This window comes from Carassius gibelio, chromosome B11 (genome assembly GCF_023724105.1).
Source record: "Carassius gibelio isolate Cgi1373 ecotype wild population from Czech Republic chromosome B11, carGib1.2-hapl.c, whole genome shotgun sequence".
Lineage (NCBI taxonomy): Eukaryota > Metazoa > Chordata > Actinopteri > Cypriniformes > Cyprinidae > Carassius > Carassius gibelio.
The window spans coordinates 10427720-10445254 of record NC_068406.1 but is presented as its reverse complement, the minus strand read 5'-3'; the positions used below and the strand labels follow the sequence as shown (position 1 = coordinate 10445254).

The window sequence follows — 17535 nt, the reverse complement described above, 5'->3', positions numbered from 1 at the left end:
TTTTTTTTTCTTTTTTTTTTTTGTGGTGTTGTCTGATAATATAATAAAAGCACAACACCAAACCTCTACAGAATGTAATTAAAAAATATATAGATAATATATTTTCTTGAAAAGCATGTCTCGATATTGAGTTGTGTGGCGTTCAAGAGATTCTCATTGCAAATAAAGGGGGAGGTTTCTTCTTCCGGTCAATAACAGCCAATAGCATGCTGTGGACTTGAGTTTAAAGACAGTGTGTGTGTTTCGAGGTCAGTTTCATGTGCAGATCATGATGGATCGAGCAGCTCTCCGGCTGATTCTCTTGGGCGTCTTTCTCATCTCAGCCACTTCAGACCCTGTTAAGAAGGTGAGGGTAAAATTTTACTTCAAGATAGAAGACAAAAACAGAGTCAGAATCAGGGTACAAAACAGAATAAATATCTGTACATGAGTTGAAGGTTCAGAAAAAAATTATATATACTTTGAATATATACTTTATATGTTGAATAAACAGTACTGTTAAAAAGTTTGAGCTCATAAAGATGTTTAAAATGCTTTTATTGGTTAAAATTATGTTAAAATGGCCATAAAGACAGTTCTAATGTTGTAAAATATTTATATTATTTAATAAATAAAATTTGTAAAGGTAAACTTACTTTAAACTTATTTCACAAAATAACTTGTATTAAATATAGAATGAATGAAAACAAAAATTGAATTGTTATATTCATGGTTAAATAAATGTAGCAGGGTGAGATTAGATTTCTTAAAGAAAATAATAATAATAAACATGTAAACAGTAGTGATTATTTATTTAATATAGCTTGACATATAATCTATCTGTTGAATAAAACCACAACACAATGTACTGTACTAAGCCAACTATTTATTTTCTGTTAAGATATTTAACAGTGTTTTCATCTTGATTGTTTATAGCACTATTGTTGACAGAAAAATAACATTTGCATTGACAGAAATAGCTATATAACTTTCTATTGCTCAGTTGTGTACACTAAGATGCAGCCATCGAAAAATATTTGTCTTTTAGTCCAAAGGCCTTTTCCCCATGCTGTTTTCGAGCAGTAAACATTTGAGCAATCTTATGCAAAAAGAGGAGTGAATGTGCACCAGCCAATCACTTTCTGTTATATGAGTATACTTTGATTTGTATACATTTGATGACTCAACAGAAACAAAATGTGGATATATACAGCTTCTACATTAACTCCACGGTCACCAGTCGCTACGCCACAACAGTCATCACAAGCCGTGTTGCGAACACACTGAATGAATCTCAAGAGATCCAGTTTGAGGTCAAGATTCCCAAGAATGCCTTCATCAGCAAATTCAGAATGTGGGTGAACATTAGTAGTGTTATATAAGTAGAAATAAAGAGGTAAAGAAGCCATTTATAGCTTGTGAGCATCAGATCAGTTCCATCTGATAATGTAGCCCAACAAGAACAAAATATAGATTTAGACATTTTTGTACTTTTAAATGTATTTTGAAAGGAATTGTTGTTAATTATACAAATACTTTCATACAAACTAACATATTTAGCAATGCTACCATTTGTGTGATTGATTTGTTTACAATGCAATATGTCTGAGATTTAAAATTTTCTAAATGTTTCTAGGATATAAGGGAAAGGTCATTGTGTAATTTTCTCCATAGGACCATTGAGGGAAAAACATATGATGGGGTTGTGAAGGAAAAAGAAGCAGCTCAGCAGCAATACAATCAAGCAGTATCTCGAGGACAAAGTGCTGGACTGGTCAAGTATGAGATTTTTTTTTTCTAATTAGGTCCATAAAAATGTATTCGTAGTATTAGTAACATGCTGGGATTTGTTTCTTTTTCAGATCTGTTGGCAGGACTTTAGAGGACTTTAAAACCTCAGTGACGGTGGCTGCTTTCGGCAAGGTGACCTTTGAGTTGACCTACGAGGAACTGCTAAAGCGTCATCTCGGTAAATATGGGCTACTCATCAATGCCCAACCAATGCAGCCGGTGGCTGACTTCAAGGTAGGGTAGAAGAAGAAACAAAGAAGAAATAGATAAACAGTTGTGATGGACAACATCTGAATATTTAATCATTGAATTCTAATGGGTACATAATTAAAAAAAAAATTCTCTCATTTCAGATGGATGTGCACATCCAAGAGAAACCAGGAATTTCCTTCTTGGAGGTGAAAGGAGATTTGAGCATCGGTGATCTGGCCAATGCCATCAAAACCACCAAAGCAGACAAAGATGTAAGAGCTTACATGAGAGTTAAAACACAGTTTAGATGTTCTCAATATGCTCACACACTTCAAATGAAGTTACCAGATGAACAAACTGATCATTTCAGGCATGGGTGACCTTCTACCCCACACAAGATCAACAGACCAAGTGTAAAAGCTGTGGAGAAAATGGGCTGAACGGTGACCTGCTCATAACATACGATGTGGAGAGACAAAATCCCAAAGGAGAAATCATGGTACATTTGTAAAATAACATGGATTTTGAGAATTAAATAAGTTTTTGAAAAGAGGATTTTGAATGTCTGGCCAAGTAAAAAGACAATATTGACATTCATAATATACTTATTTTTCTGTTTTCTCAGGTATCAAAGGGCTATTTTGTCCACTACTTTGCTCCATCTGATGTTCCACGTATTCCCAAAAATGTGGTATTTATCATTGACCGGAGTGGTTCTATGTATGGCAGAAAAATAGATCAGGTAAATGTCAGCATTTTAGCAAAATTAAAAACATATAATGAGCTATAAAATTGCATAGCTCAACTACATTACACGATTGGTCTTTTAAGAGACATTCAACTTCTCCAAAATTGGAGCAGTCAAAAAGTCCAGCAGTTGATCCATTTTAACCAAGCTTTCACATTACCAATTTATTTATAACTTCAAATTAAGAAAACGTCTTGGGTTATGCATGTAGCCATGGTTCCCGGAGATGGAATGAGATGCTGTGGACACTTTGGTGAATGTTGCCAGCTTGAACGTGTCTGAAACATGTGTAAAACAAAATTATAAAAGGGCACCTGCTGAATACATCACCAACTCAGTTGTCTGAGGAGACATAAACAGTCAGGCTGAAGGCAATTGCGAGGGGACGAAGTGTCTTGTTCCCTCTCATAGAACCATAGTTATATGCAAAACCCCAGACGTTCCCTTCAAGGGAACTTCAAGCTGCATCCCCCTCTAGGGGACACTTTAGAGAATGATATCCAATCACGCCATGCTGAGGCGCATACCTGTCCAACTGGTAAGAGAACACCAAAGAGGTGACAGACATATATCAAACCTTTCCTCAGAAAGGGGCCAAGGCACTGACACCTTGGCTGCTCACATAACTTGATAGAAACGAGGGAGTCTAATTTCAGAAATATCCTAACCAAGATTGGAACATAACCATCCTTAGTTTGCTATGCTGTGTGAGCAATAGTAACCAAGATACATAAGACCACCGAAGAGACTGGAAGCCTAGAGGAGCTCAAAATTGCTACTAACAATCCCAGCTAGAACACAACTATCTACTGATACAGTAGCTATGTCCAGAGGGTCTTATGTAATGAACCTTCCTAAAAAGCTGCCCAAAACAGGGAATGGACTATCTACCTGCAAACCTAACAGGGGAGAAAGCACTGTCTAGGCATGAGCTCAGGGATACCGCTACTTTAAAAAAAACCCTAAGAAGGGGAGCAGTCTGTGCTAGCACTGAGCTAGCACTTAGCTATCCACAGATAGCTACAGTATGTCCCTAGGATGGCTACCAGAAGGGGACTGACTGAAATTACCCTGACCACAAAGAGTGGGCTGTCTACTTACAACCCAAGCAGGGGAGACAGAACTGTCGTGGCAAGGGTTTAGGGAGACCACTACTTAAAGACCCTAAGAAAGGTAGCGTTCACTGAGCTAGCACATAGTTATCCTCAGATAGCTATGATCTAATAAAGGGGACAACTGCAATTGCCACACCCACCAGCAGTGGGCTGTCTAATTGTAAACCCTATAAGGGGAGACAGCACTATTTAGGAAGGGCTCAAGCAGACCAATATTTAAAAACCCTTGGCAGGGAAGCAAACACAGAGCTTGTACATAGTTATCCTCAGATAGCTACAGTATGGTTCCAGTAAAAGGCTACTAAAACTGCAAGTTAAACACAGCTAGCCTCAGACAGCTGTTTTCCAGTAAGCCCGCCCTGTCATTTACAATGGCTGGAATATAATCACACTCAGGTGGCAATCAAAGATCAAAGCCTGATGTAAGCAGCAGTCATAACACTAGGTGGCTGAACACAGATATCCTTGAATAGCATTTCCCTCAGATAAGGCTGAAGTTTGGCCAGACCATGAAGTTGGCCATCTACTTAAACCCCCAACTGTTCACTTAAAGCCCTCAACTGGGAGAACTGTCTACTCAGCCCAAACTTACTAAGTGGGATTCAGAGAGTGCCAACTTTAAAAATACCCAGAAGCCTGGGGAGGCAGCCCACTCCTAAACCCATCTGGCTTAAAACAGCCTATATTGTGTTAAAACCACCTGACTCTAGGTGATGCAACACAACAAAAAGGAGGACACACATAGTGGTAAAGTTAACATAAACATTTTATCAGAAATGAATCAGATAATAATAATAAAAAATATGGTCCAAGGTTTTATCCCCAAGCCAATCACAGACGCGCTCCTGAGGCACACTCTGGGGTAGACCAAACCATGGAAAAACTCCACCAAGAGGACAAATACAGAAACACCTTGGGTCATGACAATTGCAAAATTCATGCTATAACAACAGGGATTTTGGAATTTCTTCAATAACAAAACTGTCCATATCCTGTAAAAAATTGGCATGCATCCACAATAGAGAGATCTGCTGACATGTTTTTGCTTTAGACTCGTTTGGCACTGCTAAAGATTTTAAGTGATCTTGATGAGGATGACCACTTTGGATTGATCACCTTTGACAGTGAAGTTAGCTTATGGAAGCGTGAGCTCCTCAGAGCTACTGAGGCAAATCTGGAGAATGCAAAATCTTTTGTGAAGGAGATCAGAGATAGAGGAGGTGAGTTACAGCACTAATGCTACATATGGAGTAAGAAAGTTGTACCTCACAGTAACACAACTATGTTTGGTCTTCCTTTAGCCACGGACATAAACGCTGCAGTTCTAGCAGGAGTGGACATGATCAATCGACATCCACGAGAGGGAACAGCCTCCATCCTGATCCTGCTGACTGATGGAGATCCCACTACAGGCACAGATTCACACTGACAAACACAAGCTAAATGGCGTTTTATCATTGTATTAGTTTATTTAATCAGCTCAGGACCAGGGCCATGAAGGGAAATTTGTGGGCCTTGCCCCCACAAACAAGTTATTGTGCCCCCTTCCCCTCCTCTCCTCTCCCCTTCTTGCTGAACTTAATCTATTTTGAAAGCAAAAGTGAGAGCTGCAAACCCAAATTTAATGTATAGTTCACCCAAAAATGAAAATTACACCATGATTTTATCACCCTCAAGCCATCTTAGGTGTATATGACCTTCTACGTTTTTCATCCGAAACAACACCCATCCCCCAGGTTACCTGGCGCAAGCTCTGAGTCAGCTTCATGAATAGAACAACACTTTAATTGCCATCCTATAATAATCATGGTTTATTAGCAGACCTGTTTAAAAAGGTTTTTATATATAATTGTAGGACCAATGGATTAATATCATGACCAATTTGGCTCCTATCTTTATCAGTAAGAGACTAAGGCAAGAATACAAGAGAATACAACAAGAAATATGAAATTGCCGTGTCCATTGATGATCCTTCAAATAACTCAAAACATAAAATTATAATTATTATACAGGTGAAACCAACAAAGAGAAGATAATGTCCAATGTGAAAGAGGCCATTGGGACTAAATTTCCCCTCTATTGTCTTGGTTTTGGATATGATGTTAACTTTGACTTCCTGACAAAGATGTCACTGGAAAATAGTGGAGTTGCTCGCAGGATTTATGAAGATTCAGACGCTGATCTACAGCTGCAGGTGAACGACAGATGATCAGCTGAGAATTCATCTTTAATTGTGAACTGTTCAGTCTTTGAGCACATTTCATGTTTGTTTGATTTTTAGGGCTTCTATGAAGAAGTTGCCGTCCCTCTCCTCACTGATATTCAACTTAAATACCCAGGAGGGACAAACCTTACCAAGACCAGCTTTAGTTTGTACTTCAATGGCTCTGAGATTGTGGTGTCAGGACAAATAACAGACAACAGTGTGGAGAGTTTCACCACTGAAGTCATCGCAGTATCAGTAAGATCTTCATTAATCTTCTCTTAGGGGGATATTATTAGGATCACTGGACGATTGTGTAGAAGATGTGAATAATAGCTTTGTTTTATAGTAGGTTATCTGTGAAAGTGGTACTGACAGCATTCATAATAAAAATATTGACTAGTATTATTATTTCTGAGCAGAAAGGCAACAATGTGACATATCAGGACACTATAATGACAAAAGACCCCAGTGATGTCCCACCTGAGAATGAAGATTTCATGCAGAGGTTGTGGGCCTACCTTACAGTGAAGCAGCTTCTGGAGAGACAGTAAGTTTATGAGTGAATTGACATTCTGTGATTTAAGTTGAACTTTGATGGCATCTTTCTGTCTCAGGGTACTTCTTAAAGGACAAGAGAAAGAGGATGAAAAGAAAGAAGCACTTAAACTCTCCCTGAAATACCAGTTTGTCACTCCCCTCACCTCAATGGTCGTTACTAAACCACAAGAAGGTGAAGTGGAAGTTGCTGACAAACCCAAAGAAGGAGAAGCGCCGCCCAGACATCCAGGTGAGAACTGAAACATTGTAGAAATTTGGAATCCAAAGTGTACAAACATTTGACTTTTACCATTTGATTTTATATACAGCACAATAACCACAGTGACGATATGAACCATTATGTATAAAAGTATTAAACAAGAATGCATCAACTGTATCACAGGTTAAACATTGCATGTAATAAAATATGATTAAAGAAATACTTATATAAAACATAACTCCTGTATAAGAATCATGAACTTCATAGATTTAGTTATTAGGGACCAAGCACCGAAGGTGCCTAGGAACCTCTTGTATCCGTTAGCGTGTATTTATGTATGTTAAAATGCATGTGAGGCTGTATCTTCGCAACGGTTAGGCGTATTGAGACCAAACTTGATGTGTGTTTTAACAAGCATGACCTGAGGCGACCTGCCATGTTTCGGATCTGTGCCACCTAGTGGTCAGGAGATATGAAAAATGCATATTTTGCTTATAACATCTGAATATTTGGGCCAAAATTGACAAAATGACTGGTCTCTTTAGATTCAGCGCATCATGCCAAGTCTATTGATATTCAGTTTTCCCATGTTTGATTTATTTTGAAAACCTACTTTTTTTTAAACTCCTAGACCATCAGTCCGATTTTCAATAAATTTTACTCTGATCATCTTTAGGCCATGCTGGCAAAAATGTATGGATTTTGTGTTGTTATAAGAAACAGTTTTTTGCTGGAAAGATGCCAAACTGCATCTGAGGGCTGTATCTCTGCAAGAATTTGAAATATTTACATCAAACTATATATGTGGCAATGTCACCTCAAACTGACCACATCACATCAATCTAGTAACAGCGCCAACTATTGGTCCAAAAGTAATAAACCATTCATTAACTGTTAATTATTAAATTTCCAAAAATGCATTTGAACAGTTTAACAAATTTTAACACTTTTCTCTTTCTTTTTTAATTAGTAATAACATCCCAACATAGACCTCAGAGTTTCCTAAAAGGTAGGTATAAAATGGTAAACTCACAGTTCATGTACACAAATAAATGCAGAAGTTTAGATTAGTCACAATGAAACAGCTGTAACCTCCATATTTATTGCTGCACTGTGACACAAAAGAAAATGTAGGTAGTGGGAATTTGGTTTTGTCCATTAGTTGTTAATTGAATTTTGCATTTTATATACAGGTTTATATATATATTTGTTTTATATCTCAGCTTCAGGATATGGTGGTGGTGCTAGTGATCCTCATCTGCTTCATGGTCAAGTGTTCCATCATATGTCTGGTATATAAAAATAGAAAATTGCAACCTTATCACATAGCTTCCATAGTGTTCACACCAAGTAGTATTCAATCCATGATCACCAAGGCTATCCCTTTTTCCTAAAATCTGCTTTGAAAAAAATAAATAAAAATAAAACATACATATTGAAAACAAATTGTTATAAACAGAAATTTGATTCATGCTTACTATATAAAAACTCTTTGTTTTCAGGTAGACAACACCTTATTTATGATGATGCTGCTGATTATGATTATGCTTATGTTCTAGGTAGGTGGTATAAATTCCTTTCTGTTATGCATTTGTTGCATCTATTTGCTATCAACCAGATTTAATAATGAATAAACACAGCTGTCATGTGCATATCTGTCACACCTGGACTCATTTAATGTGTTTTTGCCCGTGACCCAGTTTCTGTCTTTCCGTGTTTGGTTTGATTAGTTCCCAGGTGTGTCTATTCTATTCCTCATGTGTTCCATGTCCCTGTTAATTTAGTCATGCCATCCACCTGTGTTTCCCCAATTATCCTTTTGTACATAAGCCTTGTCCTTTCAGTTCTGTTTTGTCGGGTCTCCTCACTTGATACTCACGAGCTACTTACGTGTGTCTTCCTCCGTGATCCATGTTTGGATAACTCCTATGTTAGATAATAAAACCTTATTTCGTTTATCCTCGGCTCCGTGTTCCTTCCGGCAGCGCAAACCGTGACAGAAGACCCGACCTAAAGAAGAGAGTATAAAACCGCGTGTTTTTCCCTCCGTTTTGCTTTTGTTTTTTCACAGTCTTTTCTTTTCTTAGTTTCTATGGATCCCCTCTATCGTCCCGAATTCCTCATCCTCCTGCTGAAGCAGGAAGGACGTTCTCTCGAGGACCATACCAGACAGTTTCTTCTATTAGCTAATGCCACCAGCTACCCGGACGACGCGCTCTGCACCTTCTACAACACCAGCCTGAACTCCAAATGCAGAGCGTTGTCGTCCGAAGATGGTCCTCGGGAGGATTTCGCCGCATTCGTGGAGTGGACTCTGGCGAGAATTGGCTCACCTTTCACCGTCTGCCCGATAGTGGATCTCGCCAGTCCCACTCCCGACCCAGAGACCAGCCAGCCACCATCACGCCGCACAGAGCCAGAGCCCACCGCAGCCGCAGAGCCCGAGCCATCCACTGACAGGGAACAGGATCTCGAGAGCGCGACTGACCAGGTGTGTGAGCCGGCAACACCGTGCATCGTGGGAGTCCTAGTGGAGATCGAGGGCGTGGAGGAAAGCCCTGCCCACACTCCTGCGACTGAGGGTGAGCTGTTTGCAGTCTCTGAAGATCGTATGGAGCAAGTTCTGGATCTGATGGACTGGTCTATGGAGGTAATCCCTAATTTTCCTGTTTCCCCGCTGGTTCCGTCCAGCCCTGATTCCCCTGTATACCCTCTCAGTCTCCCACTCCTACCTCCTCCAGTCATTTCCTCTGCTCCATCTCCGCTGGTTCCGCCCAGCCCTGAGTTCTCTGTTTCTCCGCTGGTTCTGCCCAGCCCTGAGTCTTCTGTTTCTCCGCTGGTTCCGCCCAGCCCTGAGTCTTCTGTTTCTCCGCTGATTCCGCCCAGCCCTGAGTCTTCTGTTTCTCCGCTGGTTCCGCCCAGCCCTGAGTCTTCTGTTTCTCCGCTGGTTCCGCCCAGCCCTGAATCTTCTGTGTCTCCGCTGGTTCCTCCCAGCCCTGAATCTTCTGTTTCTCCGCTGGTTCCGCCCAGCCCTGAATCTTCTGTGTCTCTGCTGGTTCCGCCCAGCCCTGAATCTTCTGTCTCTCCGCTGGTTCCGCCCAGCTCTGAATCTTCTGTGTCTCCGCTGTTTCCGCCCAGCCCTGAATCTTCTGTGTCTCCGCTGTTTCCGCCCAGCCCTGAATCTTCTGTGTGTCCGCTGGTTCCGCCCAGCTCTGAATCTTCTGTATCTCCTGTGTTCCCTCCCGGCCTCCCTCTCCCACCTCCTCCAGGACCTGCTGGTCCCTCTGCTCCACTTTCGCTGGTTCCGTCCAGCCCTGATCCTCCTGTCCTTCCTCCCATCCTTCTCCTCTCTCCTCCTCCTAGACCAGCCAGTTCCTCGTCATCCCTGCTGGTGCCAGTCAGTCCCGCAGCTCACCCTCAGTCCGCGTCATCGGAGCGCGATGGTTCGCCGCTGGACTGCCAGTCTCCAGCTCCGCCTTGGCGTGTTAAGGTCCTGTCTCCGCCTCCAGCCTCCGAGCCCTGGACTCCTCCTCGGTCCTTCGACCCAGCGGCTCCGCCTTGGCTCTTAGCTCCCTCGTCTCCACTGTGGCCTGTCATCCCACCTGCTCCACCGGGCTCCCTCATCCCTCCGGCTCCACCTTGGTCAGTCGTCGACCATCCGCCGCCTCGGGACTCCACTCCTCCGGTTCCACCTCGTCATTCCATCCCTCCGGCTCTGTCAGGCTCCTCCTTCCCTCCGGTTCCACCTCCATCCTCGGTCACTCCGGCTCCACAGCGGTCTGCCAGGACCCCGCCTCCGCCTTGGTCGCCTGAGCCTTCTGCTCCACCTAGGCCCTCCGGAACTTCGACGTCCCCCTGGCTCTGTGGCTGTGCTGCTCCATCTTGGGCTCCTCACCCACCGGTGCAGTCTCCGCCTGTCGGCCCCCTGGTGTCGTCGACCCCTCCTTCACCATGGCTCCTCCCGCCGTCGACTCCACCTTGGATCTCCGTCCTGGCTGGTCTCTGGTGGACCATCTGGCTCCTCCTGCTCCTGTCTCCTCCCTGGCTCCTCCCTCCGTCGTCTCCTCCCTGGCTCCTTCCTCCGTGGTCCCTGTCTGCTGGCCCCCTCCTGGGAGTCCGTCCTCCACCGGAACCTCCTCCCAAGTTCCCACCCACGCCTCCCTCGGTTGTTTCTACGGTGCGAGGACGCACCTACCGGGAGGGGGGAGTACTGTCACACCTGGACTCATTTAATGTGTTTTTGCCCGTGACCCAGTTTCTGTCTTTCCGTGTTTGGTTTGATTAGTTCCCAGGTGTGTCTATTCTATTCCTCATGTGTTCCATGTCCCTGTTAATTTAGTCATGCCATCCACCTGTGTTTCCCCAATTATCCTTTTGTACATAAGCCTTGTCCTTTCAGTTCTGTTTTGTCGGGTCTCCTCACTTGATACTCACGAGCTACTTACGTGTGTCTTCCTCCGTGATCCATGTTTGGATAACTCCTATGTTAGATAATAAAACCTTATTTCGTTTATCCTCGGCTCCGTGTTCCTTCCGGCAGCGCAAACCGTGACAATATCATGCATGTCTTGTCTAGTTATCAATTTTTGCATTATTGTACTTCATAAGAAATTAAAGTATTTTATTGTCTAAATAATGCCTAACATTCATTTTTCTCAGTCCCAAGCTTTCCGTATATAAAAACTGCCGGTATGTAGGACATTGTCTTCTATATTGTCCAAAAACCTTTAATAATAATAACAATAATAATTTCAATTATTGATTAACTGACTTAGCATTAAAAGCTTTATTATTAATAGCCTGTGTTTGGCTTTTTGATGACTAAACCTTTTTTTTTTTTTTTTTTTAAGCTAAAAGGGTCTCAGTTCCGAAGAGGGTAACTGTTCTTTCTACACAGTCAGGTACATTAAAAGGTCTGAAACTTAATTATTATAAAATTATAGATACAATGATGGTGCTGCATTTGATTATGTTCTGTCTTAGCTCCAACAGTTCATAGCAATCGTTTCCTGCTGCCTGTTGTTGGTCAGTCTAAGCCACTCTGTTTCGACATTCCTCTTCCTCACAAACTCAGACTCCTGCAGGATTCAGCTTCAGGTTACTATGACATATATTACACATACTATTACTGCAAACACATCCTTTTAGAAGTCGTCTATTTCTTTTATTAAATGTTTTGTGTCCTAGAGTTCTCTATGAATGGAGAATCCCTGACTGGACAAAATGGATTCAATCAAATTGCCTTACATTACAAAACAAACCATCATCTTACTATAGAAACAACGTCTATCAGATACTGCGATGACCAGAATCAAGTTTATTTATTGTGGGGCCAGGAACTGACTCGAAAATATACTGAGGGGTATATTAATACCTTTAAACTATATGTGTTTTTACTAAACCTGTATATGTAATAGCTCTTTGTTAACATAAGAGATAGAATTCATTCTTCAGCTTTTCCCTTTCATCAGCGTCTCTCTGATTCTACGGAGCAATGAAATAGACGTCACCATGGGAAATATTCACATCGTTGTTATTCTCCATAAGGAAAAAAGGAACATGTTTCTGTGGCCTGCTGTACAGCAAGAGTCAAAAGATTTCAGTTTGACAGGCGTTTTAGGTAAGAGTGCTTTACTTATTAAACATTTAAGCATGTATCAACAATTTATCAATCAAATAGTACATTTAGATTTGTAACTTGCTTTAATTATTAAACTACTATTGGTTAAATAACTGTGGATAATATTGAAGGAAAAACTGATGCTTCATATGAAGAGATTCAAGGATCACAAACACCAACTTTAAAGATAAAGGACCAGGAAGTGAGCGCTAGCTGGTACGTGATAAACAATACGTTCACTACTGATTGTTTTCTCTTTTATACATATGTTTAATCTAAAATCTAAAGTGTTCCTGTAGCTCAACTGGTAGAGCACTGCGCTAGCAAGCAAGCAAGCGCAAGGTTGGGGGTTAGATTCCCCGGGAACACATGATATGTAAAAATTGATAGCCTGAAGGCACTGTAAGTCGCTTTGGATAAAAGCATCTGCTAAATGCATAATTTTAATTTAATTTAATTTAATCTATGAATGTGTCTGTAGGGTGGACATCACAGACTACAGACTTTCTTCAAAGCCGGTTATCAAATGCTGGCTTGTCTCGTTCTACGCTGTGATGCAGAGGGACATTTCTGATTTCACTGTCACTAAGCTGTAGAGTTCAAAGCTGGCAAATGATAAACTGGGACAGAGCATGCTTCTATGTAAAACCCTTGCTGATGTTTTTGTTGAGTGTATTTTTTCTGTCATTGACAAACATGATATCTCTGACACACCTCAGCATTTCAATAAATTCATCAACATAAAAACAATGTGTTAGAATCTGGAATTTTATTTGAACACTAACACAAATGATCTCTCTTTAAAATATTAATGCCTAAATAATGTGCATTTTAGGATTGGGGTTTAATCGAATAAACATTTCTGTCCATTAAACACTTAAACATTTGCCCAAATATGATATACAGTATAACATGTAACATCTTTTATATTTAACATATTCATTACTAGCATGTCCAGGTGAAACAAGTTGCATTAGCAAGTTTTATTATACGTCTTAAAGTTTTATTTGGAGCAGCATTAAATGCGGGGGTAAAAAAAAAAAAAAAAAAAAAAAAAAAAACTTTATACATATTCTACATATACATATTTATACAACTTTATACTATTCTAATTTTCTTTGTTCAGTCTTAATGAAAACTTAAAAAAAAAATATCAGATATGTGTAAGTCTTGAACATACAAATGCTTAATGCATACTCATACTGTCATTTACCAAGTCATGGTGATTCATTAGATTTAACCAAGACTTCAAGAATGTGTGTACTTGAGTTACACAGACAATCTAAATTATGTACAGGACACTTTATCTCTATGTTTTGACCTTTGTCTTTGTGCTTTAAACTTATCTGGTCACGTATTTACAACTTACTGTAACACTTCCTGTAAAGGAACTTGAAGAAAATTTAAGATTATGTAACTCTTATTTCTCAGTATTAATTAAAGGGGATATTCACACACACACACATGCCTTGTTTCATTGTATGGTCAAAAACATTCTTCAAAATATATTTTGTGTTTCAAAGGCTCCATAGTTTGGAATGAAATAAGAGTAAATAAAATGTCAAAATTTAAATTTCGGGAGGTAAATGTGGTTTAAGGGCCTTGGATACAAGAATTCAAAAGACAGAAGCTGGGTGTTATATATTTACTGACTAAACTTGACAGTCACCAAATGGGTGGTTAAACAAAGCTCTGTGTTTATAGGCACTGCGTCACTGCTGTCAGATCAAAGGCCATTTGACTTGCCTCTCTCTGGCTGTTTAAGTTTCTGTTTGAAGCATGGCTTTTCACTCGAGATCTTTTGAATAATACCCTAGGAGTTCCAGCAGATTGATACTGTGGATTATTGAGCTCATAGACATTGAATTTTTTTAATGAATCTTGAAGTTGAAGAAAAACCAGCAAATTTTTGGAATGCATCTGCAATCACTGATGTCACTAAGGCAAGTGCACGATTGTTATGGCTTTGCATCTGCCATATCTGTAAAGGAATTAGAGTGGAAATAAATCTGTGGAACAGCAAATAAACAACGATTTCAGGCAAATGTTTTGTTTCTTGTGAACAAAAGTGAACTAGACCAATAGCAGTATTTCTGCACTTCGAGTCCTGCAATCATTAACTATTGATGCATTCCAGAGCGTTTTATCAAGACTACTGTACAGTACAATCTCTTCTGGACCTCACATGCAAAACTACATGAAGGATAAGGATGTGCAGTGTATAACCAGAGGATTGGGGACAAATTTTTGAACAATTTCTAATAGTCTGAGAGACAACTCGAAAGAGAAGTAGAGTAGTACAACTTTTTCCAGATGCTTACAGTATTTGCTGCACAAATGTTGTAGAACTGTTTTTCGAGTTGCATGGAAATAATGCTTGGATTTAAGAACCAATTACATTTAGAATCAGATTGTTGGACACTCCATTATGGTTAATGGGACTACTGAGACGAACAGTTCTGGTCATGGACTGAGTGATGCTGAGCGAGTGTTGGTACCCATATTTGACAGCTTCATCCTGGTAACCGGGGTGGTGGGACACATCCTGGTTCTTATTGTCATCTGTCGTACGATGAGGCGAGGACATGGACAGCCCAGTGGAGGAAGAACAGGAGGACTCCAACAAACAAATGCAAATGGAACAGATGTTCTTCTTCTGTCATTAAGTGTGGCAGATCTTCTCCTCCTTTTGTGTCTTCCATACCACACAGTCGCCATTGCAACCCGTCACTGGCCGTTTGGAAGCTTCATGTGCAAGTCTGTGAGTTTCTTGAGTGCAATGTGCACAGCGGCGAGCGCCTTCACGCTTGCCACTTTGGCTTTTGCGCGGTACATCATTGTGGTCCATCAGTCAAAAGCATATCAATGGCGTAGACAGGGGCGTTTAAAAATAGTTGCGGGTGTTCTGTGGATACCAGCGGTCGTCTTGGCATCGCCTCAGTTTGCTTGGAGGACGCTGGACAACCATAAAGCCCTTGAGAACCTGGCCTGTTTCAATTTCCTGTCTGACAAAGGCCAATTGGCATACGGAGTCTGCCACTTCCTACTCGCTTTTGCATTTCCCCTTGGGATCATTGTAGTAGCCTATGTCAAGATATACCATTTCCTCAAAACAACTAGACAGGGCCGCACAACTCAGACTGACCATTTGGAGCACTACCATGTGCATGTGACAAAGACATCTGCTTTGTTAGTGCTGGCTTTTGCATTGTGTTGGCTGCCATCCTATGGCTTGATGTTTGCCCAAATAGCTGAGGGTGACAAAGCGGCTGGTCCTTTACCTCACTTTGGACCTTTTGCTACCTTTGCTCGGATAATGGCAACCTCTTCTACAGTGGCCAACCCCATTCTCTACGTTTTTATGTCAGAGAAATTCAGGAAGGAACTAATGGACCTGGGTCGAAGAGTCTGTAGAAATAGAACCTCCTAAAGTCCTACAGTTAATAGTTAATCATTATTTATTCCATAAGTTCCAGTAAGTTGTTTAAATACTTGAATTGCTGTATATAATGTACTAACAATGAACATTTTGTTTATAAACAACTATGTAGAACATTTTCACGAGTGATTGCAACATTGACCATTGGTTTGGACACTAAGGACCTTAGATCTGGTATTTTAATGTACCAATTTTGCAGCCTTATAAAATGTCGAGAGGAACCAAACAGCTGGCATTGTACATTGATTTAATAGTTTGTGTTGGTTAAACTGCAAATTTGTCAAGGGCTTGGTTTGACTTGAGTTTGAACATGCACTCTTAAAAAATAAAATAAAATGAAGGTTCTTATTGACATCTATGTTTCCGTACGGAATCTTCAACATCCAAGGAACCTTTACATTCCACAAAAAACTTAAGGAATGGAAAAAAAAAATATTTAGATTATTAACATGTTCTTCACAATCAGTAAAGATGGGTATTTTAAAAACTGATCACTGAAAAGTTATTTGGGAAACCCCACATTTTTTGTCTGTGTGGAACCTTTATTTTAAAGATACCTAAAGAACCTACCTACCTTACCTAAGGTTGCTGAATTTGTAAATCTCTTTTGTGGTTGAAAAAGTTGTTGCTTGAGAGGGAATATTAAATCATAAATTTAAAAGGAGAAGACAGCTTCTGAGGAAAACATATGTAATACCCAATTTTAACATGAATTCTTTTGATTATAGCTCTATGTTAAACATATATTTCAGTATGGAGGCATAATTAATTAATTTACAGTTACAATTCTAGAATGGGATGGCAATATGAATTGTTTATGAGCCAAAAATAAGAATGCACAGCTCTGTTTATCAATTTGCACTGGCTACCAATAGCTGCTAAATAGCTAATGAGGGCTCACCACCTAAACAATAACAATAGCGTGGTTTGATGATGCTAAGAAGAAGCGTGGAATGATGGGATTTGTTGTCTTCTACCCAACCGCTGAAGGCCATCAATCAGACGGAAAGATAAATCATGGATTTAACGCAAGTTCAACGTTTAGCGCGAATAGATTACATACAAAGTCAATGCAAAGACGCGATCAGACGATGGATCAGACACATTCTCACGCGGGTCTAGAAACATGATGCCGCACGTTTGGCTTATATGCCCCATTGTACTAATCTTGTTGATCGTTATAATAGCATACATTTTATGTAAAGATACGAATCAAAACAACTCACCTGTCGAGTAAAACACAAGCGAGATCGGCATCTTTTTCTAGTTGAAGTTTGTCCACACACTGTTGTCACGTGGTTTCTGAGTCAGTAGAGGCGGTAACAAAGGGGAACTAACGTCATTGACAGGCGACTGCACTGCCCCGTTTCACTGTTTAAAAGGGGAATTTTCTCATGATTTACAAGTAGTTGAAAACATTAGAGATATTGTTAGTAATCAGCTGGACAAAATATATAACACTAGCCCAGTGGTTTTTGGATATTTTACTGCAAATATCTTACAAATTGTACCTTTAATGTTTGCCTACAAAACCACCACTGGCTCTGCACCCCTTTACCTAAATTAATTCCTTCAGACTTATGTGCCCTCTCGAAGCTTGCGTTCTCCAACTGAACGTTGCTTTATTGCGCCATCTTTCATGGACTTTGAGTTTAAATGTTCCCTCCTGGTGAAATGACCTGCCCAAC

At 40.4% G+C, this 17535-nt stretch overlaps 2 protein-coding genes across 2 annotated transcripts; both read left to right on the top strand.

Moving 5' to 3' along the window:
- The first annotated feature begins 200 nt into the window (after positions 1-200).
- On the top strand, positions 201-13158 carry LOC127967738 (inter-alpha-trypsin inhibitor heavy chain H3). Its single transcript, XM_052568384.1, has 23 exons — positions 201-346; positions 1170-1333; positions 1654-1758; positions 1842-2004; positions 2124-2234; positions 2333-2461; positions 2588-2704; positions 4877-5045; positions 5127-5237; positions 5838-6019; positions 6107-6286; positions 6451-6578; positions 6646-6818; positions 7759-7797; positions 8012-8080; positions 8291-8347; positions 11448-11477; positions 11639-11701; positions 11772-11885; positions 11976-12150; positions 12260-12408; positions 12540-12624; positions 12890-13158. Exons 1-23 carry the CDS (start codon positions 269-271, stop codon positions 13002-13004), a joined length of 2706 nt encoding a protein of 901 aa, XP_052424344.1. The 5' UTR covers positions 201-268; the 3' UTR covers positions 13005-13158.
- Positions 13159-14092: 934 nt separating this feature from the next.
- Positions 14093-16201, top strand: LOC127967741 (somatostatin receptor type 2). The gene has a single exon (XM_052568391.1). It carries the CDS (start codon positions 14837-14839, stop codon positions 15836-15838), a length of 1002 nt encoding a protein of 333 aa, XP_052424351.1. The 5' UTR covers positions 14093-14836; the 3' UTR covers positions 15839-16201.
- Positions 16202-17535: the final 1334 nt, after the last annotated feature.

Bases quoted from the DNA above. Each gene is read 5' to 3' on its own strand.
- LOC127967741 (XM_052568391.1), top strand. From the start codon at position 14,837: ATGGTTAATGGGACTACTGAGACGAACAGTTCTGGTCATGGACTGAGT.
- LOC127967738 (XM_052568384.1), top strand. From the start codon at position 269: ATGATGGATCGAGCAGCTCTCCGGCTGATTCTCTTGGGCGTCTTTCTC. The intron at 347-1,169 runs GTGAGGGTAAAA...ATGACTCAACAG, and splicing joins CTTCAGACCCTGTTAAGAAG to AAACAAAATGTGGATATATA. The intron at 11,886-11,975 runs GTTACTATGACA...TTTGTGTCCTAG, and splicing joins CCTGCAGGATTCAGCTTCAG to AGTTCTCTATGAATGGAGAA.